Source organism: Mirounga angustirostris, unplaced genomic scaffold (assembly GCF_029215605.1).
Source record: "Mirounga angustirostris isolate CCGP_5_RB_7025 unplaced genomic scaffold, mMirAng1.0.hap1 SCAF_1, whole genome shotgun sequence".
Taxonomy (NCBI): Eukaryota; Metazoa; Chordata; class Mammalia; order Carnivora; family Phocidae; genus Mirounga; species Mirounga angustirostris.
In genome coordinates, this window is record NW_026991709.1 from 169,754,325 (window position 1) to 169,778,109 (window position 23,785).

At 46.6% G+C, this 23,785-nt stretch overlaps 1 protein-coding gene across 8 annotated transcripts in view; it reads right to left on the minus strand.

Annotated features, from left to right (window-relative positions):
* Positions 1-23,785, minus strand: part of ITPR1 (inositol 1,4,5-trisphosphate receptor type 1) — a 338,656-nt gene that overhangs the window by 56,407 nt on the left and 258,464 nt on the right. For all 8 annotated transcript variants that reach the window (XR_010412086.1, XM_064593522.1, XM_064593523.1 and 5 more), the window contains 7 exons: positions 18,469-18,669; positions 16,815-16,925; positions 15,068-15,163; positions 12,385-12,507; positions 11,202-11,306; positions 8,243-8,435; positions 1,254-1,376 (listed from right to left, as the gene is read on the minus strand). Coding sequence is in view for 7 of the 8 variants with exons in the window: in XM_064593522.1 (XP_064449592.1) it covers positions 1,254-1,376; positions 8,243-8,435; positions 11,202-11,306; positions 12,385-12,507; positions 15,068-15,163; positions 16,815-16,925; positions 18,469-18,669 (952 nt within the window). In the remaining variant the exon portion in view is untranslated. The remainder of the gene's footprint in view (positions 1-1,253; positions 1,377-8,242; positions 8,436-11,201; positions 11,307-12,384; positions 12,508-15,067; positions 15,164-16,814; positions 16,926-18,468; positions 18,670-23,785) is intronic.

Sequence of the window (23,785 nt, forward strand, 5' to 3'; positions counted from 1 at the left end):
ATTTTCCTAACATGGCATTAAAAAGGAAAATACCCCCAGACTTGTGTTTATAGGTGTTGCTTTTGGGGGAAAAAAAAATCACTCAAATGAAGCTTTCAGTGTAACTGAAGGCCAAACAGAAAAGCTGACTGCTCGAATGGGTATGTTGGATACCTGAGCATCACAGAACAAGTCATCACTTTCAAAACGGATCTTAAGTAGACTTTAAGTCTAGACATGCTGTCTCATTACGTATACACATCTGCATTATTAGGCTCAAGAGCTAAGCCTGCAACTCCTGCGCTGTTTTAGTGTCTTACTTTTGGGTTCTTCATTCCATACGTTTCACAAAAGGTGGCTACTGGTAGGTTTGTGACATACGTATGTGAGATGATCTGCCAAATAGCTCTGATGAAAAATGTAGCTGAGAAGACCTCCCAAAAGGCTATCCAGAGTGTCAGAAAAGGGGCCGTTGGAAGTGTCACAGCAGAGGGGCTTCTGCCGGTCCCCAGAGCCCCACAAGTGTGCATGACTCTAGAAGGCTGTCAAGCAAACGGAAGAGCTGCAAACAAAAAGATGCCCCTGCTGATTGTTGCCTGTTCTCAGCAAGATGTATAGAGTGCACATGGCAGGGGGCTGGAAGGAGACGGTGGGGGTGGGGGGATATCCATAACGACCATGGACGGACATCATGTTCTATCGCATGAGTAGTGGCACGTGGCTCTTTATAGACTAAATATCCAAGGAGGTGCGGTCTTCGGTCATTCAAGTCCAGCCTCCCTGAGCCCCTTGCCAAAATAATTAATTAATTAATTAATTTAAAAAATCCAGACACGTCTTAAAAATTCTTCACTCTGAAATTAATTCTGTAAGTACAGCATGGGGAAAATAATCTAGTGGACTGAGCATCAATATATCTATGTTCTAGGGTTAGCTCTGCCACTACCTAGCTGTGAAAGTTTGGCTCCACCTTTCAACTTCTCTGAGACAAGGTTTCCCAACATATAAAACAAGGAGGCTGATTGAGACCATCTCTTACAGGTTTCAGAGTATACAGCTTCTCTTTCTTTCCTGGTAGATAAATGTGGACACAAAATTTACATTCTTTTAAGTGAGATTTAAAACTAAGTCTGCGGTGAAAGCTACAATCTCATCCTGTCTGAAAGTGGGATCCCATAATACTGCACCAACACTTCCAGGGACCATTTTTAAGATGCAAGTCATAACCTTCCTGCTGCTTCTCATAGTCTCCTTGAAATTAAAAATATGGGTACCTCCTCGGACTCCTTTAAATGGGTAGAAAAACGCCACGAGCAGATTCATCAGGACAGCCAGGTTAAATGAAATGCTGCTCCAGAAAGACATGTTGCGGGCACACCAGTACAGAACGGGCTGGGCTGTGAAAACAAAGACCAGGCCATGTAAAGTCTGAAGCCACAAGTCAGAACGCTGGGAATCCCACTCGGCCCTTCCTCCCGCTCTGCCCCACAAGCCCACTTTTGTTCCCAGTTTTTACCACAACAGTAAAAAATGATCATTTGTTTCGAGGTTGACTCATAGGCTCATAACAACATCAGATTGGTTTATTTCTGTTTGGAGTAGTTACTGGAACAGAAGATGCATTTGGGGACAAGGGAGAGAAGAAAAGGAGAAAAGTTGGAACATCTAAAAACCCTGCATGCCCCAGTCAACACCACCAGTTATGGAATCTGGGGTTGTCCAGAGTTCATGCACTGAATCGTCAGTCCTTCCAGGGCTCTGGGACCAGAGGAAATGCCCAGAGAGACCCAAGAACTTAATCAGCCTTTTAGAAGTGTGGGGCTCCAGTTGGAGGGACACACAGCATTTACAGTTGGCCCAGCAGGGCCCCAGACGAGGGAGGCTACCATTGCCACGCTCAAAATCCTCCACTAACTCACTGGTGCCTAAAAGCTAGACAATGATCCCTTTCCTGACACTGAGACATTTTCCATTTTCCTGAAGTCTGATGATCATGCCGGGGGCAGGGGAACTATGGGAGGGAGTTGCTGACTGGATAGTCAGCAGTAGAGATCCCGTTCCCAAAGGCTACAGTAGAGAAAGGATGTGGTACCAAAGCCATCACTGAAGGGCGAGAGACATTTTGCATATTGCTGCCATCTGATTCTGTAGTCGCCTAGAGGCCATACCACACCGGCCAGGCATGTTCAGTGTTAGAACAACAAGCCTCTGGCCATACCATGTGTGGTGGTGCTTCCTTTCCCCCCGAGTTTTTCTCCAGTGGTGCCTTAGACTTAGGATGATGCTAATAGATGTGGTAGGAATAATTTCAGTCTCCATGCCAGAAGCAGAGTTTCCAAAAGATAGCCTCATTCCACATTATCTCCCTCCAAAGGAATACGGAGTATGGGAGAATGGGTCCCTAGAGCGCGTTTCTCTTTCCCAATGAAGTCATCATTTAACTTTAGGACAGGAGCCAATGACAAATTCAATGGCCCTGTAATGATGCCTAGAGCAAGCAGCCAAATCTCTGAAAGCTTCTTCCAAAATAAAGTTATGGCACAATTAAACAGAGCCCTGGGTAATTTAATAATTGCTCATTTCATGTTTGCACTTGGAAATAGGAAACGTTTCCAAAGTCTAGGGTTTTAGAGCTACAAGCACCATCTAATTTAAAATCTCTTGTTTTATGAGGGAAACTGAGGCCCAGCTGGGGGGAGAAGCTGTGGAGGAGATCTCATCACCCAGGTCAGTGATCCTCTCAAGTCAGACAAGGACAGAGGAAGTGGCTCATGTCACCATTCAGTAGAGGAGCTGACCAGCACTCGGTCAACGTCCACTAACAATTAACTTTTTTTTTTTTTAAGTTAATTGCCGAAACAAATTTAAGATGAGAAATCATCTGTTCTGGAAACAATAGCTACTGGTGTTTCTTCTGGGACTGAAGACCATGTCTGATTTGGATACGGAAACTCCAGAAGAGACAGGTGGCAAGAATGGCAAAGGGTTGGTAATGATTGAAGCTGAGTGGTGGGTACATGGGAATTTATAATATCCTCTCCACATTAGCGTACATATAAAAAGCTCATATGAGGTAAAAGAAAAACAGGAAATGGCAAAGCTCAGTGATGGTCTATGTAAGCCAAGATTCTCTTCAAGGGGGTTCTCAATATCAAATGTAAGAGTAGCCATTGTAGGACACTTTCATTTAATTCTAATAAATGGTCCTTAAGTATGGCATAGAGTTCACAAATAAATCATATATTTATAAAGCTAACATACTTAAATTGTGTCATTCCAAATATGATGAACAAATACTCAGTCCTTCAAATCAACTGGGTATCTACCCATGGGCAAAAAGATACTTAAAGGGCGCCTGGGTGGCTCAGTTGGTTAAGCGACTGCCTTCGGCTCAGGTCATGATCCTGGAGTCCCTGGATCGAGTCCCACGTCGGGCTCCCTGCTCAGCGGGGGGTCTGCTTCTCCCTCTGACCCTCCCCCCTCTCATGCTCTCTGTCTCTCATTCTCTCTCAAATAAATAAATAAAATCTTTAAAAAAAAAAAAAAAGATACTTAAAGACCAACCTTGACACGCACGGTCTTCTATTTCCCATGTCCCCATCTAACTTTCCAGAGTCTTCTCCCACTTCCCTTCCCCAGACAGGCCACCTTTACATTCCAGTCTAGTGGTGGCTCCCTGATCGTACGCTGCACCTCCAGCCTCTGTGCACTGTCCCCATGGCGGTTTAAAAATATGTCCACAAAGTCTTTGATGCTCTCCTCCTCGAGGGGCACAGCTCAATCCCCCTCCCCTTGAGTGTGGGATGGACTTAGTTACTGCTTCTGGGAGAAGACAGAAGTGATGGGAGTGCTTCTTGACATTTGGTCATAAAACGCCCTGCAGCTTCCTCCTTGCACATGCGTGCTCACGCTCTCCTCAGTCATCTGCTCTGAGGAAACCGCCTGCCGCGTCATGTGGAACTCAAGCAGCCCTACAGAGGGGCCCATATGGAGAAGTGAGGCCTCCTACCAGCAGCCGCGTGAGTGAGCAGAGAAGTGGATCCTCTGGGTCCACCCAGCCTTCAACGAGGAGGCCCTGGCTGCCAACTTGATAGCAACCTCACGAAAAACCCTGAGTCAGAACCACCCAGCTAAGCCACTCCCCAACTCTGGGCCCTGAGAAACTGGGAGGACATAAATATTTACTGTTTGAAGTCAGTATGTTTTGAGGTCATTTATTATACAGCAATATAACACAACTAACACATTTATTATACAGCAATATAACACAGATCTAGTTAAGGATCTGGAGATGGGGAAATTATCCTGAATTATTCAGTGGGCCCAACATAATCACAAAAAGTGATTTAAAAATGATTAAAAGTGAAGGACGGGGCGCCTGGGTGGCTCAGTTGGTTAAGCGACTGCCTTCGGCTCAGGTCATGATCCTGGAGTCCCGGGATCGAGTCCCGCATCGGGCTCCCTGCTCGGCAGGGAGTCTGCTTCTCCCTCTGACCCTCCGCCCTCTTATGCTCTCTGTCTCTCATTCTCTCTGTCTCAAATAAATAAATAAAATCTTAAAAAAAAAAAAAAAAGTGAAGGACGGGTGTGGGAGTGGCAGGGGCAGAGTCCTACGGCATGAGAAAGGCTCTCCTGGTCATGGCTGGCTTTGCAGATGGAGGAAGAAGCCAAGAGCCAACGAATGCAGGAAGCCCCTAGAAGCTGGAAAGCAAAGCCAGAGCCTCCAGTAGGCGGGCAGTCCTGCCAACACCTTGATTTTAGCCCAGTGAGAACCTTTGTACATTTCTGACCTCCAGAATCTTTAAGATAGTAGATGTATGCTGCTGTAAGCCTCCAAGTTTGTGGTAATTTGTTAGAGTAGCAATAGGAAATGAATACGCCTTTCCTTTCTCCAAACTCTCAGGTGTATGTTTATCCAAGTTCTATCTATCCTTCCAGATGCTGTTCAGATGCCACCTTTTCTCAGAAGCTTGTCTTTCCCACACTTCTACAGCGTGTCACTGCTTAATTACAGCCCTGCTCATCGTTAGTTGCCTCAATTACAACCACTTAAAAATATCCTGTGTTGCCTGCCCCAATAAGATGGTAGGTTCACACAGGAAGGAATCATAGCTTACACAATGTTGAACCCCCCCACTGTACTTTGTATGTTTTCTACTTATTTGGGGTACAAGTTGGCTGGATCGATATACCTGCTACATCACAGAAAAAGACAGGGTGCTGTGACCCCAGTGAGGCAGGTCAATCTAATGACCTACATCCCAGAGCACCACTTGGTAACCTTCTTTCCTAGCCTTTGTATCTGTTCTTCTGAGGGAATTGGGCCTTGCTGGGGGACCTGGACTCTATGAATATAAAAAACAGAATTCCCCAGCTCTATTTGGATGGGTGTGATAACCATGAGGGAAAACTACAAGCAGGAAAAGGTCAGCATATGCAACTCTGCCTCAATTTCCTCTTTCACTATCTTCTCATTTTCTTAGCCCTGGGTTTTCACTTCACTGCGGCTGGGAACTTCAGGAGAAGGGGTCAGAGAGGCACGGGTGAGAGAGGACGTGAGCGCGCTGAAGGGGGTGTGCATGTGTGCGTGCCTGTGTGTGCATGTGTTCTGTGAGAGGAGCAGGGAATAAGGCTTCGGGAGAGCTTAGGAACTGACTATCTTAATACTTGCAGAAGCAATTACTGAGTGACCTCAGTCTTAGACAGACTTGGCTTTATATCTGAGTCCTGGCTACAGATGTACCATAGCCCAGGTGATTCTGTGATACTTTTAGGAAAGGGGAAAGCAGCTTATGAATACAGCAGAATTTTTTTTTCCGTTGCAGATTTATTAGAAGAGAAATATGCTACTTAGAAGGGAAAACGTATTTTATTTTAATTACACTTCTAATGAGTACATTTCTCCCCTCCCTAAATATGCATATCATGTTTAATTCAGTTACTGTTTTCAATTTCTCTCTTACCAGCAGATAGCTTTGAAGCCAATTAAAATCTTTCAGTTGACAACTATAGCTGTGTTTAAGCTTTACTGAAACAAAAACTTTCTGAAACAAAGGTGGGCTAAATAAGAGAAGGTATTAGCTACAATGCAATATAAATCTTGGAATGACGATGTGGCCGTTTGGCAAGCAATCAATCTCAACTCCCCGCTTTCTAGGTGAGGGTCTGGGAGCAGTGAAGTCACCTGCTCAGGGCCACACAGCCCATGGGGGCAGAAGTGGAATGGGAGTGAGATCCCCCACCTCTTGGGGCTGAGGGCTTCCCATTGTGCCTGGCTGAAGACAACGTCCCAGAAGGAGAGATTGCAAGGTATCTCGCCTGAGCAGAAGAGCTGAAAGCCCCCCTTGTCAGTTCATAAGCCTCTTGGAGATCCTATACAATATTGATCTATTTTTTATAGGCTCTCAGAATTGTGAGGATGAATCTCTCTGACCAGTCTTAGTAGACCCACACACTGACAAGAGTGAAATCCCACTTGTAGTGACCACTGTGGAGGCCTGGATACGTGAACTCAGGATCACCCCTGGAAGCTGGAATCACAGATGACCCCAGCAAACCTAACGGCTGAAAATATAAGAGTACAGAATAGATGCGGTCTATGTCCACCTTATTTCTGGTATTCTTTCTTTCTCTGTTCACCTGAGCATTGTGCTATGCAGATGTTCAAGACACTCACACTTGAACTGGAGGAGCTTGCATCAAGTCCACAGTAGGCCATAAGGACACACTGTATCGGCTAGAAGTGCACCCTAAATCCCCCGGGATCCCTACCAACGAGGACATGCAAGCTATTCTGCTAAAGGTCTCTGAGCCCCTCTCTCTGTCAGACACCTGGCTGGGTGAGGAATGGGTTTTGGCTCCAGAAACATTTTCTTTTCATGATTTTATTTTTAAGTAATCTCTACACTCAACATGGGGCTTGAACTCATGACCCCGAGATCAAGAGTCATAAGCTCTAGCTATTGAGGCAGCCAGGTGGCCCCCAGGAAACATCTACTGTTTTAAAATTTTTATTTATTTATTTGTCAGAGAGAGAGAAAGAGAGCGAGCGAGCACAAGCAAGGAGAGCAGCAGGCAGAGGGAGAAGCAGGCTCTCTGCTGAGTAGGGAGCCCGACGCGGGACTCCATCCCAGGACTCCAGGATCATGACCTGAGCCGTAGGCAGACACTTAACTGACTGAGCCACCCAGGTATCCCGAAAACATCTAATGTTTTAAAGTGCTGGATGACGAAGTAGCCCTTACAGATGAGCAAGAATGTTGTGGGGTTGGGGTGTGGTAAGAACAGGGGCCCCTGGCCAATGTGCACGTACAACCCTCTTTGCCACCAGCCAAACCCAGGGGTGCAGGGAGGTAGGGAGAAAAGTGGTAAGGTGGAAGAAGGGTGCAGTGAAGAACGCTGGTCTGTTCTGCCTTGGGTTGGTGAGAGGAAGGAAGAGGACAGAAGCTCCCAGAAAGTGATCTCTAACACAGCTTCCCCTCCTGCCGCCCTGCCCTGCAGAAAAGAGCCCAAAAGATCACAACTGTAGCTGGAATCTGGGGTTTCAAAGAAAAAACCTGGCTCCTGACTAACAGAAATAAAGCACGATCCTTTCTACGTTGGTCACAACAGTTGATAAGGAGTGTACTGTCAGTACTGAAGGATCCCATTAAAATCCTAATGAAAACCAGGAGCTGAGAAGCCCTCTGGGACAGCCCTATAAAAGTGTTTTAGGCGAGTCATTTCAACCCGACTGGCCAGGTATTGCAACGGGACTCGCTGGTGAGCAACGATGCGTCTTATGTGGCAAATGATTCCACTGCCTATAAAATGATACTAGAGTCTAAAAACTGAGCTACCCTATATAAAAGGGAGAGACTGGTGTCTTCAGAGCAGGTGAGCTAGTAAATGAGCAGTCAAGCTGGCTCAATTTCCTGCTTAAGTGCACCATCCTGTGAGCTCAAAGCCTGGTCTTTTCTCCCTTCCTTTTATTTCCTACATCAAGATACCAAAAAAGGACATTCTGAAAGTCTTGCATAGCCAATCCAATCCAATCAGATGGGGCATGAAGGAAGACTTTTCTGGGGAGGTGCCTCCCTGAGGCTAAAGCCCGTTTCTCAGCTACAAAGGTGTCTAAATCTGCCCGGTGCTCAGAGGTAGAAAGTGCCATAAATTAGGATAGCTCTGCTCCTGCTTGGAGACACGCCCTTCACCATCCAGCCCAGGCTCGTGAAAGCCCAGGATGGCATGGCCCTGCCATCCCGTGGGCGCATCGCTGACCCACCTCTCAGTTTCTTCTGCCAGTTCATTTCATTGAAGAGGTCCTCAGACCGCAGGAAGAAGTCATTGATCTTGCTGCCTTGCTCATCCCTCTCTGTAGTGTAGTATATTCGCAATTTTGACTCCTTGGTTAGGAATTCACATATGCTGGGCACAGGGAACACAATCTGTTCCATGGTTCGGTCTAATCTGACAATCTAGGGTGAGAAAATGGAGGAGCTTAAACAGTCATTTTCAAAAACCTTTCACTAAGAATCTTTGCTAAGGTCATGGGCTTGGTGTTCACGACGGCGTATAATACAAACCTGTTCTTGCGTCTTCTCAGATCTTATAACCCCCAGCCTGGGCCGTGTCTCTTGCATTTATATAAAAAACAGTTTGGGCAAGTCTCTAAGAGTTGGTTGTTTTGTTTTGTTTTAACCTGAGACCCATTAATTTTACTGTGACTAACTTTTGTCTCAACAATTTAAATTGTGTTTTGTGCACATATCCAGATGAGGGGGCTAGGGCTGTCCAACAGAACCTTCTGTAATGAAGGAATGGTTCCGCATCTGAGCATCTACCCCACATGGCTAGTGCAACTGACCCCCCGAATATTTAATTTTAATTTAAACAGCCCTATGCGGCTCATGACTATCATACTGGATGGTGCAGCCCCAGACTGTGGGACCGACCTCACCTAAACTTCTGCTAGCAAAATTAGTTGTTGGTGTTTTTTCCTAAATAGGAACTTTAAGGAGAGACCTGTGGTTTATCCAGTTGCATTGTCCTCCTATCTCTTCCTTGTCGTGGCCTCTAAAGTATACAGTGTGTGAACTGGTCCAGCCATTTAACCCTGGTCTTGTGCTCAGGGCTCTTTGAAGCAGCTCTGTTGGGCCCCAGAGTGGACACCTCGCAGGTTTTCTCCGTGTTCTTTCTAGGGCGGCTCAGGCTCCAGAGAGGAGGCAGTCTGGTGAGGATTGTTCAGGTTCTAGGACACTGTACTTAGTCACCATCCTGGGGGGGTAGGGATTTCAAAAGGGGTGCAGGTGACAGTACAACGGGGGCATGACCTCTCTCTATCCTTCCTCCCCAGAGGCTGGAGAAGTCAGATGAGGCTCAGGGCCTACGCCCTCTTCAAGAAGATCTAGTTCTCACGCTCTCAACACTTTTGTTCCCTGGCACAGCAAGAAAGGTGACTCTGGTCAAGTTGTAGTGGGAAGCTCTCTCAGATGTGTGACAGGTTCCCATAGCCCTACGTCTATAAATTCTGGGAGACGTGGTCCGTAGACCAGTGGTTCCCAAATCTAGCTGGAGATCAGGTTACAGGAAGCTTCACTGTCATACTGATTCTGGTCCTTCAGTCAACCTCATTTAACTGGAATTGTGGTGGGGGGGTTGGTGACAGGAGCCTGCACATGAACCAGCTCCCCCCAAGTGACACTGCTGTTCAGACAGGCTCAGGGACCAACTCCGCAGTCTCCTGCTGGCAAGAGCCTGCCTGCTTTGCACAGTCAGGTGGGCCCTGGATCTCCCTAAGCTGAAGAGATATGATGTGAGACGTGTTTCTGGAATCTAGAGGGAAAGGGAGGCTTCCTGGCAAGAACTGAGTCCCAGACTCCAGGGCTAGACAGCCTAACTCCCAAGAGCCAAAGGCACTCTGTAGGAAGCCGCAGGGAGTAACCGGGTGTTCTCTGGCTTTGCACAGGTAACTCCCTCAGGAAAGTGGAAGAAATGGGTGGTTAGCCAAGGGCAGGATTTGAGAGCTAGGAACAGCATGCCCGGCCATGTCTCTCCATCATTCAGTATCTGTCCACACCTCCTTTTCATGATACTTACAACTGGGAGTCAGGAGGTTACATTCCAATCCTTCCCCACCTCTAACAGGCTGGGTAACCTTGTTCATACCTCTTAACCTGAGCAAGCTTCAGTCTTCTCTCCAGTGGATGAAGGAGCTCTGACATTCTATGCTGCAAACACCTAAAGCTTGTCTTTGAAGGGCCCCATAGGACAGAGCTGGCCCTGCCATCAAGCTTCTCATCATTAACAATAAATCAAGGGTATTTGCCCACATGCACTGCCTTGGTCAACTCATCAGTAAGGTGATGAATTTTATTAAGACAGCCCGGACACACTTGAGACATCAGGTAAGAATATATTCCTAAAAAGTCTCCATCCTGAACATTTCATATGGCCCAAAGGAGTCTGTTAGCCCTTCAAAATCTTTGTTCCGACATTATATTGATTTGTGCACTTCTTCCTTAGCTAAACAAGGCACACCATCCCTCACGCCCAGAGCCTGGAGACAGAAGTCTGTGTTCAACGCAGGTAACAAAATGCGCCCAGGGGCTCTGGGGTCAGCCAGCCCTGCGTTACACACAATCCCACCTCTGGCCCTGCTAGCTGGGCTAATGACACACCCTCTCTGAGTCTTCTCTCAGCGTCTCCCCATCTGCTCACAGAGGACGAATAAAGTATGCTGTGTTTAATGCAGATCTGACGGCACCACTCCTGTGTAAGCCTCTCCCAAGGTTCCACATGGCTCTCCCGGTAAATCTGACTTCTTGCAAGGATGGCAGATGGGATTCTGTAGGACCCGGGGCTGCCTGTGCTGCCCTCCCTGCTGCTCACTGAATTCCAGCTCCTTACCCTCACCTAGCATCTCCTTCCTCAGGGTCTCCACTTGTCACTCCCCATGTCTGCAAAGCTCTTCCCTCTAGGATCTGCCTGTTTCATTCCGAATTTTCCGAAGGTCTGTGCTTGGACGTCGTTCTTCAGAACAGGCCTCTGTGACCTCCAGTCTCCAGCAGGTGCCTCTGCTAGACTTTCTTAGAACACCTTCTACTTGTCCCCATGGCCTTGTCAGGATTCATAAGCAACATGCTGTTGCTCAGACGAATGACTGTGTGCCTGCCCCAGCACAGGGCAGAACCCTCTGTAGGCCCTCACCACAGGCCGGCGCCCTGAGTTCCCCCTGCTTTTACCTCTATCTGGGCTGTGTGCTTGGCATAAAACTCCAGAGCTTCATCCCCATCCACTTGGCCTCCGGGTTTCAGCATGGTCTGAAGTTCTTTGTTATGCCGAGCCAACTAGAACACAAATATAGAAAACATGGGAGTCATTGTCTCTTTGCGACAGGCACGTACATATGTGCTCCTTTCCAGCCTGGGGTATAAAGAATGCATCCTAACCAGCGGCAAGCTGAAGGGCAAAGGTGGCAGGAGGCTCGCTGCATTCCATCAAGGTGTGCTCTGCTCAAGCAGCTATTTTGGGAGCTTGGCAGAACAGCCTGGAAAGCTCAGGCCCACGTGAGGTCCGTCTTTCCCCCGATTTCTTTAGTCAGGCAGGAGGGAGATGGGGTTTTCTGTACAGCCACATGGAGTCTCCATTCAGAATGTTCCCAAACCCTCTCAGTGGCTAAACACGGGCAATGGAAGAGATGAAGGGCAGGAGCCTGTTTTTTATTCCTCCGCCAGCATGCTGTAGCAGGGCATACCAACCTCCTGCCCAGTACCGTCGCTGCTTTATCCCTAATTCCTGCACCTCAGCGAGGTGAAAGGGACAGGAAGCACAAGCCTGCAGCAGAGTTACAAGCTGCCCACACACATCAGCAAGCTCAAGGCACATCAACCTCCAGAAAAAGAAAGTATCTTCAAAAGCCCAGCCACTTGGGAAAAGAATTATGAAACAGGGCATTTTGGTGCCAAGGTAGGAAGTATTACTACACCCCCCGAAAAGCAAACAAAAAGAAGTCATAATGATAAGTTAGTTCCCCAAGATTTCTAAATGTGATAGGCAAGGCAGCTGAGGTTTATTTCTTCAGATTGTTAAGATAGACTCATCAATATTTATGAAGAGCCTAAGACTCCTTTCAACTGTCTCCAAACACAGCCATAAACCATTGAAGTGTCAAGGCTCAGTACGAAGGCTTTTAAGCAACGTGGGGATTTCCAAGGACATGACGCTACCATGGGAAAACGGAAGAGTCCTGGAACTCAGTACACTGGGTCAGGCTGCCACGAGTACCTGGGAGCCACATTATCGTGAATACACACAGCTCGAGGTTAAAACCTTAAAGGAAAAGCAAGTTTAAGCACACATTCACCTTGGAATTCTGGCGCTGAAGGCCAGCAACATCCGGCGCCAGGACCTAGGGAGAGGTCATACCTGATGAGCCAATATGTAGATGTTGTGCCCCACGTTCCTGGGGGAGGCAGCTCCGTCCTCGCCATTTTCCCCATCCTCAAATTCCACCTCACCTTGCATGTAGGCTTTCTTGATCACTTCCACCTGCAAGAACGGTCAAGCAAATACAGCTCCTGTTTTAAGGAAGACCCGCCTGGGACTGGCATCTCCAGTCTCCCCTCCTGGGGCAGACGGTGCCCAGGAAGCTCAGCATTCTTTCCTATCAGGTTATGGACCCAGCCTCAGAATTCTTCTCAACACTGCCACAGGCAGTCCCTACCAATCAGCTTCCACCAGCATGAGAAATGAAACCCATTTGCTGTAAGCCGGACCAAGAGCTATTCTTTCCCCTTAGGAGGGGACAATGGTTATAAAAGTTCCTGGAAACAATAAAATAGGAAAATGTAGACTAGAAGCCAGACTTTTCCTCTCGCTACATTTCCTCCTGCCATCTCTCCCCAACCCCCAACCTTCGCCATCTCAGGAAAAACTAGTAAGAATTCCACTAGCCTTTAGGAAGAGCTAGTCAAACTATTATCTCTGATTCCACATTTTCCCCTGTCCACATTTCTCCGTCCCCACTCCATGTAAAAATAACACCATTAACAATTAACATCTACTAAGGTCTTTCTTTGTGCCAAGCACTGTGTAAGTATTTTAACGTTTTTTTATTTGGGGAAATTTAATGCTCATAAACATTTTATGAAGTGTCAAAGATTATCATTTACTATGGATGAGGAAACAGACTCAGAGAAGTAAAGGGGCATTCCTAAAATGATACAGCTAGTGAGCTGAGATTTGATCTCGAATCTGCTACCAGAGGACCCATGCATGTTGCTTTTTTTCACGCTGCAAGCACATTTCCTAGAGCATTTCTGTACCTGTCTTACTGTTCCCACCTACCTCGGTGCCCTACTCAGGGCCTGGGGGCTGGGTCTGCTCATTTCTCAATCTTTGCCCGGTGCCCAGCACAATGCCTTGGACAAAGTCGGGCCTGGCCAATGTTTATCACATGAACAAATCACTCGAGATTTAATCATTCAAAGAATAAGAACAAACCCTAAGTTGAAGGGAAAACCCTAAGTTGAAGGGAAAATTAATCATTTTCTTTGATGATTCAGAGGGCATCTCAGCCTCCTGCATTGCCACAAGGCTATTCCTCGGAGTTATTTTTCATTATCCCAGAGCAAGCATGCAGAGGGCCACACATTTCTGTGCTGACATCGGGTCTGGCCCTGAAAGTAATTTTGGAGAAAACATCCTCGAGATTTTTGATCTCTGAGCTGGATTTCCTGTTAGTTCTAATACCAAACTGAATAGACAACATGTTGCATGGGCTGTGGGGGCCAGAATATACACGTATGTGCACATGCATATGCACGCACATATGTGCAGATGTGTCCTAGACATGAGTGCTTCTCTTCTATGTGGATTCTTAGAACCATGTTTGTTCCAGGAAGCCTCTGACTCTTCCCGTGAGCTGGGAATGCTGTTCTCCAACCACAGGGGGCCACCCAGAAGCCTGTGGTGCCCATGGCCCTGGGTGCTGACATTAACCCCCCTCCCCCCACCAAGATGGGGGCATATTGTTGGTCCACGGGTCCATGAGAGTTGGAATGGGGTCTCTGTGAAGTCATTCTGTTCCTACTCACGAGGGACACCTCGAGCCCCCCTCCCCCAGTTACATAAGCTATGATGTAAACTCAGAGGAGGGAGTCCATCTCAGGCTGAGAACTCACTCCTGACCTCAGAGATCAAAGAGCTGGGCTCACTGTTAACTTTATTTCAAGGAATACATGAAGGGACTTTAGCCTGGCCCCCAGCGCACACAGGTCACCAGGCGACAGAAAAGTTTTAGTGCCCTCATTTAGTGCTGTCAGTTACAGTTTATTTGTGTGGGAAAAAGTCCCAACAGAGTTCTGTCCTCAGCTCGTTTCACTGTCTCTGAGAGCTGCCTCACAGGTTGCAGCACTAATCTCCACCCTGGAAGTCACAGCCCACTGTGAATATCACTCTGCAAAAATAAACAAGATTTGTGTTTTCTCTGGAAAAAAAAAACAAAAAAACAAAACCCAAGACATCGGCACCCAAGAAACACTCTCTGTCACCCTGACTATTGGCCCCTGGAAGAGATGGGGATTCTTTAGCTCTGGACGCAGACAGAGCATGAAGAGCTGCAGTGAATGAGGAAGGGGGAGGAAGGAGCTACATTTCAGGGAGGGCGCTGTGCTAGGGGCCTGATGCCAACTGTCTGGTCTCGTCTCCAAAGCCACCCTCTGGCCTACAGGATATTATCATCTTCCTTTTAGGGATGAGGAAACTGTGGCTCAGAGCGGTCAAGTGCCCACCCAAGGTGACAGGGCCGAAAGAGAGAGCTGTGGACTTGAACTCCAGGCTGCCAGGCCCCCAGCCCACTCGCTGCCCCAGCTCCCAGGAGGGGAAACGAGAGGTGAGCCTGTGGCTGTGCCTCGGGGAGAGGGCAGACCCCACTCACTCGCAGCACTACCTCATTTCTCCAGCCTGGTCAGGGGCATGAGTCCGATGTTCTTACTGCTGATTCTTTGGCATCTTTAAGAAAACTCAAGGCAGCAGGTTCCCTCTCTGCCACAAACCCTGCTCTGACTGTGCTTCGTGTCATGGCCAGGGGATCAGCCACCCAACTCACCAGTTCCTTCGGCCTCATGTTATAAAGAATCCTCTCTGCGTTCTCGCTGTCGTGCCTGCTCTCCATGATGGCCAGCAGCAACTTGGAAGCGTTGTTCTAATTGGGACAAACAAAGGGAGGAGACAGTGAAGAGGAGCAGCCTGGGGTGGCTGGCCTGAATGCGTGTGCCCAGTTGAGGCAAGCGCTGCAGCCTGGCCGAACAGACAGACATCTCCCCCCACGGGAGAACCACAGTTCTAGCACAGCAAAACCCACCTGCACGCGACAGAGAACGGGCCACTGCAGACCCCAACCGTAACTGCAGATTCTGCTTTGAGTCTCAGAGGAACATGTTTGTTTGGGCATAGCTTCTCCCTAATGTTACTTGACACAAGTCCTAGTGGAAATTGGGAATTTAAACATGGGTGTTTATGGGTGTGTTGGCACCCTCATGATGCCAGTAGGTGGGGAAGAACCTGCTATATGGACCCATGATGCCTTCAGGGCAGGTGTGGCTTTAAACCTTGTCATTCAGGCTTGCAGGGCAGAGAAGATAGGCAATTAAGGTAATTCCTCTCTTTCTTAAAATATTACTATCAGCTCTCATAACCCCTAATATTATAATGAGAATACAGCTGACACCAGTTAACAAAGGTGACCCAGAGGAGCACCGTATCTGTGCCAAACCCTAATTTCCCATTTCATTCAAAGTTTTCATGTGCCCACACCCTGCACTTCTTGGCTTGTCTTCATTTTAGGTCCTGGGCCTAGGATAACCTGTATGCTTCTTTGTGTATAGGACTGGAAAGTTCTTGCTATTTTTCATAAGAGGGGGGAAGTATTTTTTTCCTTCCCAAGTATGGGTCACAGCAATTCAATCAGGATTCTATGCGATCAAACAGTGGCCTTTCAGAGCACACAAATTTCTATCATAATCCACAGATTACTGGATTAGTTGAAAAAGTCACTGGAAGGCTGATCAGTAGCACATAAAATTCTGTTCATTTCAGGCTCTCATCATGTACATTCTGATAAATGGGAGCCGGGCACATGAGCTTGAATTAATGTTCAAGTCAAGTCTACAACACAACTTGTCAAAGGAGTTAAAAATAGCACACCCACCCAAAAAATCCATTTAAGTCATACCCCCAAATCAACTATCAATTTGGACTCTCCATTCTAAATACTAAAGGAAAAATAAAAATAATTGTGCAATTCCTGTGGGCTTCTGTGTTAACACCTTCTCTAATGACCTTTCTTTCCTATGACACTGTTTATGCAATAAACATAGATTAGCTTTTCAGCTAAACCCTGCAGTTCTAGGCAATTCTGTGACAATGACAAAGTGCTCACTGCTGTGTATGGGTGTGAGAGAGAGGACGGATCTCAACATGCCCTGACATGGGAACAGTTAAAAAGGAAATGTGCTCTGTGAGGCTAACACAGTCTGAAATACTTTGGACACCCAAGGTCTTTGGACTTTCAAAGAATCTTTGGAACTCCTAAATACAAATGAGGGTTTTCTTTTGGCGGGGTATGCTTAAGAAATCAACATCAGAAGTGGCATCCTGTCCTAAGACCCTTATTTGGAGGGGAAGACTGAAGTTTTGCATTTTAGTCAGAACTTACAACATAGATCATTCATTTAGTCTAAAAGAGCTGCCGTATTTAGTTTCATAACATTGACCGTATCACGTGCAGAAGCAAAACACAAAAGTGACTATTTTCACATGCTACTGTCTGTCTTTTGCTTTCAATTCCTACTTGCCTTCAGTTCTAATACAAGGTCCATCCTCTTCTTTCCCAAAGGATTGATGTCATTAAGGATCAGGGCTGTGATGATGTCAATGCCATTGGACTCATGGGTGGCTATGCAGTTCTGAGGAAACACACACACACACACAGACATTTACACAAATGCTGGTCATAAATCTGATGTCAAAAGCCAACAGGCTGAACTGCTATTTGAACACAATGCTTGCCACTCCCAGTATTGTCTCTAGGGGAGAGCTGCAAATTTTCCGTGAGAAAGTGGTAAAAAATAAAAGACAGATGAAAATCGCTAGTTTCAGAATTAACAGTAAACAGCAGGAAAGTCCCCATGCACTGTAACTGATAAATTGGTCATGTCTAATCCAAATAGCGCAGTAAAGTTGGCTTTTGTTCTTAAGGGAAAATACGGTGTGTGACTGATTCTGAGTTCTGAGACCTGTTTTCCCCTTTAAAGATGTGTTCCATTCTCTCTACATCACTTGGTTTTCGTATTGCATACTTTTGCTTAAGGCTTAAGCCTGGAAAGCAAGTTTCCTGTTTAATTCACACGATACCAAAATTAATCATCTTCCCCCAGGTAAGGTCCCCACTTGCAGCAGAATCCACTCCAGTATGTGCCTTTTAACAGACCTCTTTGGCAGAAAAGTAAACTTGAAGTTATAAGGAAATTCACTTAGATGTTAAATAAAGCCTTTTCGCCCCAGCCTGTTGTAATTTTTTTTGTTCCTTTTCACTTTAACTTTGATTACACCATCTGTCTTATCAGTGAACCAAGGGAGGAAAGTGGATCCAACACATGCTAACCTCATATTTATAGCCAACTATGACCAGGTGTTTGATACACAATGAATTGTCCCTTTTGTCAGCCATTCTTCTCCCGAGTGAAGGTCGTGGCCTTGCTCCCCAAGTAACACAGCATATCACACCTTCCCTGTCAAGTGAGTTTAGAACTGGCAATTTCAGTGGTAGTCTACCCCCTTCAGCCAGGATAGAGCCAAAATTCGAGTTTAAAATCATAATCATCCTAGTATCAATGCAAAAACTCACAAAGTCTGTAATACGCCACGGATAAGCAATGAATGTTCTACTTAAGAAATGGTTGGATTACCCTCTAAAAATCTACTTCTTGAGAGGCCAACGTCAAGACTAATGGGCCTTTCTTTTCTCTGAATGTCTGTGGTGTTAAAATCTCAACTGAACATTTCCTCATGTTGTTCAAGCTGTCTTGTGGGTAGCAAGGTTTCTCTCTCTAACTAGGTTTAAACCTTTCCCCATTAAGTAGCCACTGTTTGAGTCTTTCCTAGCATTTAAAATTGAGCCCCGTCTTCTGGTCTTCACTGAACTCCAACTTTATTATCTACCCCTAATCAAGTTAGTCAAATTTGGACATTTAAACCAAATCAAGCCAAGACATGCCACGCCACGCATGGAAACCAAGGACAAGCCTGCCTATGCCTATGATTAGGTCAAGTCCTGAAGCATGATAAAGTGCCATAGCTCCTTGACTGCTGGAAAAAAGACCTCTAGTTCTAGTAACTTCCTAGGCCAACAGGCACATGTTTTGTGACTTCTGAACTAGTTCCTGTTAACAGCATTTCCCAAATGATGAACTTCCTTTTCTTCCTACCCACAAATAAAAATGGAAGTACCTGGTTCTCATGGCATGGTCCTTGACAGTATTCAGTCAGACTTTCCAGGGTTTGGTTGATGAGGGCTACATTCTTTTCATTTATATAGAGCCCGAGAAGACCAAGACCTCCAGTAGTGCTTCCACAAATACAGTCCAGGAACTGCAGCGTCTCACACACCAAATTGTAGTTGGTCTTGTTATTTTGGCAACGAAGGAAGTTCTACAATTGGGCAGTGCCCAGAATGGGGGAGCAAAGTCAGAGAGAAGAGGGAAAAGGTCATTCATACTGCCATTTTGCTGGGGTCTAATTGGTTGATGCCCTGAATTAATTAGCAATTATGCAGAAAGATGGAGCACTGGAGAGAAGAGTCAGCCCCCATGATGGTCAACTGTGGACTTGGTCTATGGCAATGGCCACCAAACACTGTAGCCTGTTCTCCAAGGTGCTTTTCTATGTGAGGCTGTGGAAGAGGGCTCCTCTTTGACAGACGCCTAAAGCCTTTTTGAGTTCCCCTCTCTCTTTTTCCCACTCCAGCCCATGCCCCTCCCACCAGGTATTGGGTTCAGAAGCATCTGACATTTCAAAGGGCAACGTTTATGTTTAAAAGATGATGGTGTGGGGCGCCTGGGTGGCTCAGTTGGTTAAGCGACTGCCTTCGGCTCAGGTCATGATCCTGGAGTCCCTGGATCGAGTCCCGCATCGGGCTCCCTGCTCGGCGGGGAGCCTGCTTCTCCCTTTGACCCTCCCCCCTCTCATGTGCTCTCTCTCTCTCATTCTCTCTGTCTCAAATAAATAAATAAAATCTTTAAAAAAAATAAAATAAAAGATGATGGTGTGGTCTGGATGCTGAATGCCTGGAGCCTAGTACTGGGGATGGCTCATCACAAAATAAGGTATTTACAGGCTGACTTAAGCCCACTGCCATGGCAGAAACCTGGGTTCTTTTCTGGCCATTTCCATTAATTATTAAAGGAAGGGGCAAGAATGAGTAAACGTTCGTGTGCTTGTATGCATGTGCTTAAATTTATGTTCTCCAGCTAAACCTATAATGTTAACAAGAGACAGAAGGGTAGGTACTTCCTCAACAAAATCAAGCAAACCACGTTCAACCCCCTCACAAAGCAGAGTCCATTTTGATGAAGAGGAGATTTTTTTCAGAGACTCTTCTTAAAATCTCTTCTTAAAAAGAAACAAAAATTAACTGCGAAAATTTTTTGAAGCAGTTATAAAAGTTACATATTTATCACAGAAGACAGTACTATAAAAAGACATGAGCAAAATATAAAATAAATGTAACCTTTGACATGGTAGTTCCACTTCTATACAATACTGACTTCTATTCACAAAGTATATACTGGATGTTCATTATAGCACTGTTTGTAACAATGAAGAACTGGAAACAACCTAAATGTCCATCAAGTGGGGAGTAAATATAGTATACCAACATCATTTAATATTACAATTTAGAAACACTAAGGTAGGTCCATATGTGCCAAAATGGAAAGATCTTTAGGGTATACTGTTAAAAGTTAAAAAAAACAAAAAGGCAAATAACGGATTAGTATGTATACACTAGTCTCATCCAAATACACAGAAGAATGACTGGAAAGCTACCAGCCAACCAGTTAGTTGTCCAAACCAACAATAGTCCTCTCTGGGTAGAGAGGTAGGGATGGGGAGAGGAATAATTCTTTTTAACTAACTTATCTTCATTTGGACTTTTATAGAAAGAATCTATTCAAGTATTCCTTGTATAATTAAAGTATTTATAAATGTACAGATTAAAAACTGGTAACAAAGTTTAATGGTGGACTCATCAACTAACCATTTCCCTCTCTCTACTCTCCTAACTTAACTTTAGTTCCTTATGCTCAAGTCTTTGTAACTAGTCTAAAAATTGAACAATCACTCGGGTCAGGGAGGGGGGTGGAGGAAGGATGGATGATTTGGGACCATGTGGGCTTTCATAAGATGATTGTTTTCCTAAGGGCCATGGGAAGCCATGGTAGTCTTTCATAGCCATTCTTTGATTCAGTTCCTTAGGGAAGACGCTACCTATTTGAGGGCCAAGCTGAGCCCCTCATCATGTAGAGAGGGAGGGAGAAGTCTTCAGGAAGAGGATAGGAGACGGCCTGGCTGTTCAAGGCTGAAATTCATAGCATGGCTCTCCAGGCCATTTGCCTCTCAAACTTATGTGCTTCCACCATGCCCTTACCCGCTCAGTGACATCACTGCTCCCGCCATGTCCCCCCCTGCTCAGTGACATCATTGCTCCCACCATGGCCCCCTTTCTGCTCAGAGACATCACTGCTCCCACCATGCCCCTACCCACTCAGTGACATCACTGCTCCCACCATGCCCCCCTCTCTGCTCACAGACATCACTGCTCCCACCATGCCCTCCTCTCTGCTCAGTGACATCACTGTTCCCACCATGCCCCCCTCTCTGCTCAGTGACATCACTGCTCCCACCATGCCCCCGTCTCTGCTCAGTGACACCACTGTTCCCACCATGCCCCCTCTCTGCTCAGAGACATCACTGCTCCCACCATGCCCCCTGTGCTCAGTGACATTACTGCTCCCACCATGCTCCCCCCCACTCAGTGACATCACTGCTCCCACCATGCCCCTCTCTCCACTCAGTGACATCACTGTTCCCACCATGCCCCCCCCACTCAGTGACATCACTGCTCCCACCATGCCCAGCCCCACTCAGTGACATCACTGCTCCGGCCATGCCCCCCTCTCTGCTCACAGACATCACTGCTCCCACCATGCCCCCCTCTCTGCTCAGTGACACCACTGCTCCCACCATGCCCCCCTCTCTGCTCAGAGACATCACTGTTCCCATCATGCCCCCCTCTCTGCTCAGTGACATCACTGCTCCCACCATGCCCCCCTCTCTGCTCAGAGACATCACTGCTCCCACCATGCCCAGCCCCACTCAGTGACATCACTGCTCCCGCCATGTCCCACCCTATTCAGTGACATCACTGCTCCCACCACGCTCCCTCTCTGCCAGGAAGCAATGAACTTCTTTCTACTCTTCAAGCACTCTTCATTCTCTTCCTCTGGGGCTTCGGGCACACTATTCCCTCTGCCTGTCATTCTCTCCCCATCTCTACCCCAATGAACCCATCTTTCTTCAGAATGGAATCTCAAGTCACTTGTCTCAGAAAGCCCTCCTAACTCCAGTGAGATCAGAGAATGGCACACAGCTCTCTCAGCCCTCCCTACACTTCATGATTTGCTTAGAGATGTCTGTCAGCTCCGTCCAGGACCATGATGATAGCACGGGGTGCCTGGCAGCGAGCACAGTGACTGGCACACGCCAGGTGCTTCATAAACACTAGCTAAAATAATCTGAATTAAATTGAATGGGTGGAGGAAAGGGGACTTGTGAAGTCCTCAAGCCTGTTGTGTTTCACTCCTCATAAAGGATGATTGGCTGCCCTTTCTGGAAAGCCTCTCCCATAGCTCATGGTTTTTGCAGAGTGTCAAGCCCGAATCTCCCCCTCTCTGCTCAGATCCATTTCCTCTGTCCTCTACAAAAATAGAGGGATGCCACTCACTAGGAGGCTCACAGGGACTCTTTCTATGTTCAGGGAATAGATTTCACCATTGGCACACACACTACCCTGCCTTGTTTAGGCTACAGAAATCCTGTTCTTTTCGTGGTTTTCCTTGGAGGGCCAGGGACTAAGTCAAGATGGGTGGATTGAGAAATGAAGAGACTTCAAGTCTGTTCTCATACAGATGTCAGTGGTGAGAGACCTGCATTCCTTAACCGAGCTGAAAAGCAAAGCCAGCCCCTCAGGGGAAGGATGGAAAACCCAGCAAAACGTCTCAAGAATAGTCCTTCCCAGTAAGCTTCTTACTACTGTGGACAAAGCTTGCTTAAGGCAGCAGCTGTCTGTTTGGCAAAGTCAAAAGCAGTGGCCTTATCTCTACTGAACATTTACCAACAGGAAAGTTAAGATGCTGGGCCCAACTTCAAAAGGCTGGATTCCTTCTCTCGTGGAGCTTATTAGTACTTCTTTATACCAGGGGGTAGGGGGTGGGTAATAATTCTGTCCTCTTGAGAAAGTCTTTTCCCTTTGGTACACAAGCAAACCCTGACCCAGAGATCCACCGTCTGCTCTGGAACAATGCCAACAGGGTGGCACTCAGAGTAGGTGAATCCCACTCAAAGCCATCATTTGGAGAACCAGATTTCTTTTTTAAAGATTTTATTTATTTATTTGAGACAGAGAGAATGAGAGAGAGAGAGTACATGAGAGGGGGGAGGGTCAGAGGGAGAAGCTCGGCAGGGAGCCTGATGCGGGACTCGATCCCGGGACTGCAGGATCATGACCTGAGCCGAAAGCAGTTGCTTAACCAACTGAGCCACCCAGGCGCCCTGGAGAACCAGATTTCTACAAACGTAATTTTATCAGAGCAATTTTATCAATACCCCAGTGTGTACGACATAGTGGGAGTCTTTAAACATGATTCTAACCTTCATCCTTGTGAACCACTGGTTCAGATCATTGGTTTTCCACCTGGGCCCTGTAGGACCCAGAGGGATCCCTGGAATGCACCACCTCTCAGGGCTCTGGTAGGTAAGGGAGGAAAGGAAAGTTCTTGTGCTCTGTAGTTTCTACTCTGAATAGAACAGCTTTGCTCTCATCTGCTTTACTTAGTACATTTCTGCATAAGATCTTAAACAAAGGATTCTGTGGCCAAAACCAAAAAAGTGTAAAGCCACTGACTTGGATAATGTTTATGGTACTTTCAAAGATTAAGCTGCTAAGACTTTTTTTTTGAGTTGTAAGACTTTAAAAAATATATTAAAATATACACTCCCCTTTCCCCCAGTACTGTTTTCCACAGAGCAATGTGTTGGAGAATCAAATTTTGGAAGGACTCATTAAAAGGTGATTCTGCCCATGGGGTTCTTAGGGCCTTAGTTCAAAGGAGAGTTACGTGAAGAGCTAAGGTACAAAACTAACACTGTGAAGACTTCCACACAAGAACTGGCAAATTCATGCAATGAAAGCCTTACTCTCCTTCCACAGTGGACTCTGGGTATGGTGCTAAAGAAGAGAAATCAAGGGGTACCGTGGAGGAGTCAGAACAGGTCCACGAAAGCTGACCAGGCTTGAGAGCAAGCACGTCAGCACTGCCCCTCTGACATTCGTGGAGGAATTCTATTTGAGGCAGTCTTGTGTTAGTTCAGAACTCGGCAGTTATCAGGTCCTCTGAGAAGTCTTCCTGGACCCAGCACAGTGGGTTGGTTTGCCTGCTGTGAACCCACAAAACCCCTAACATGACACCACTATAGCACTTATCATGCT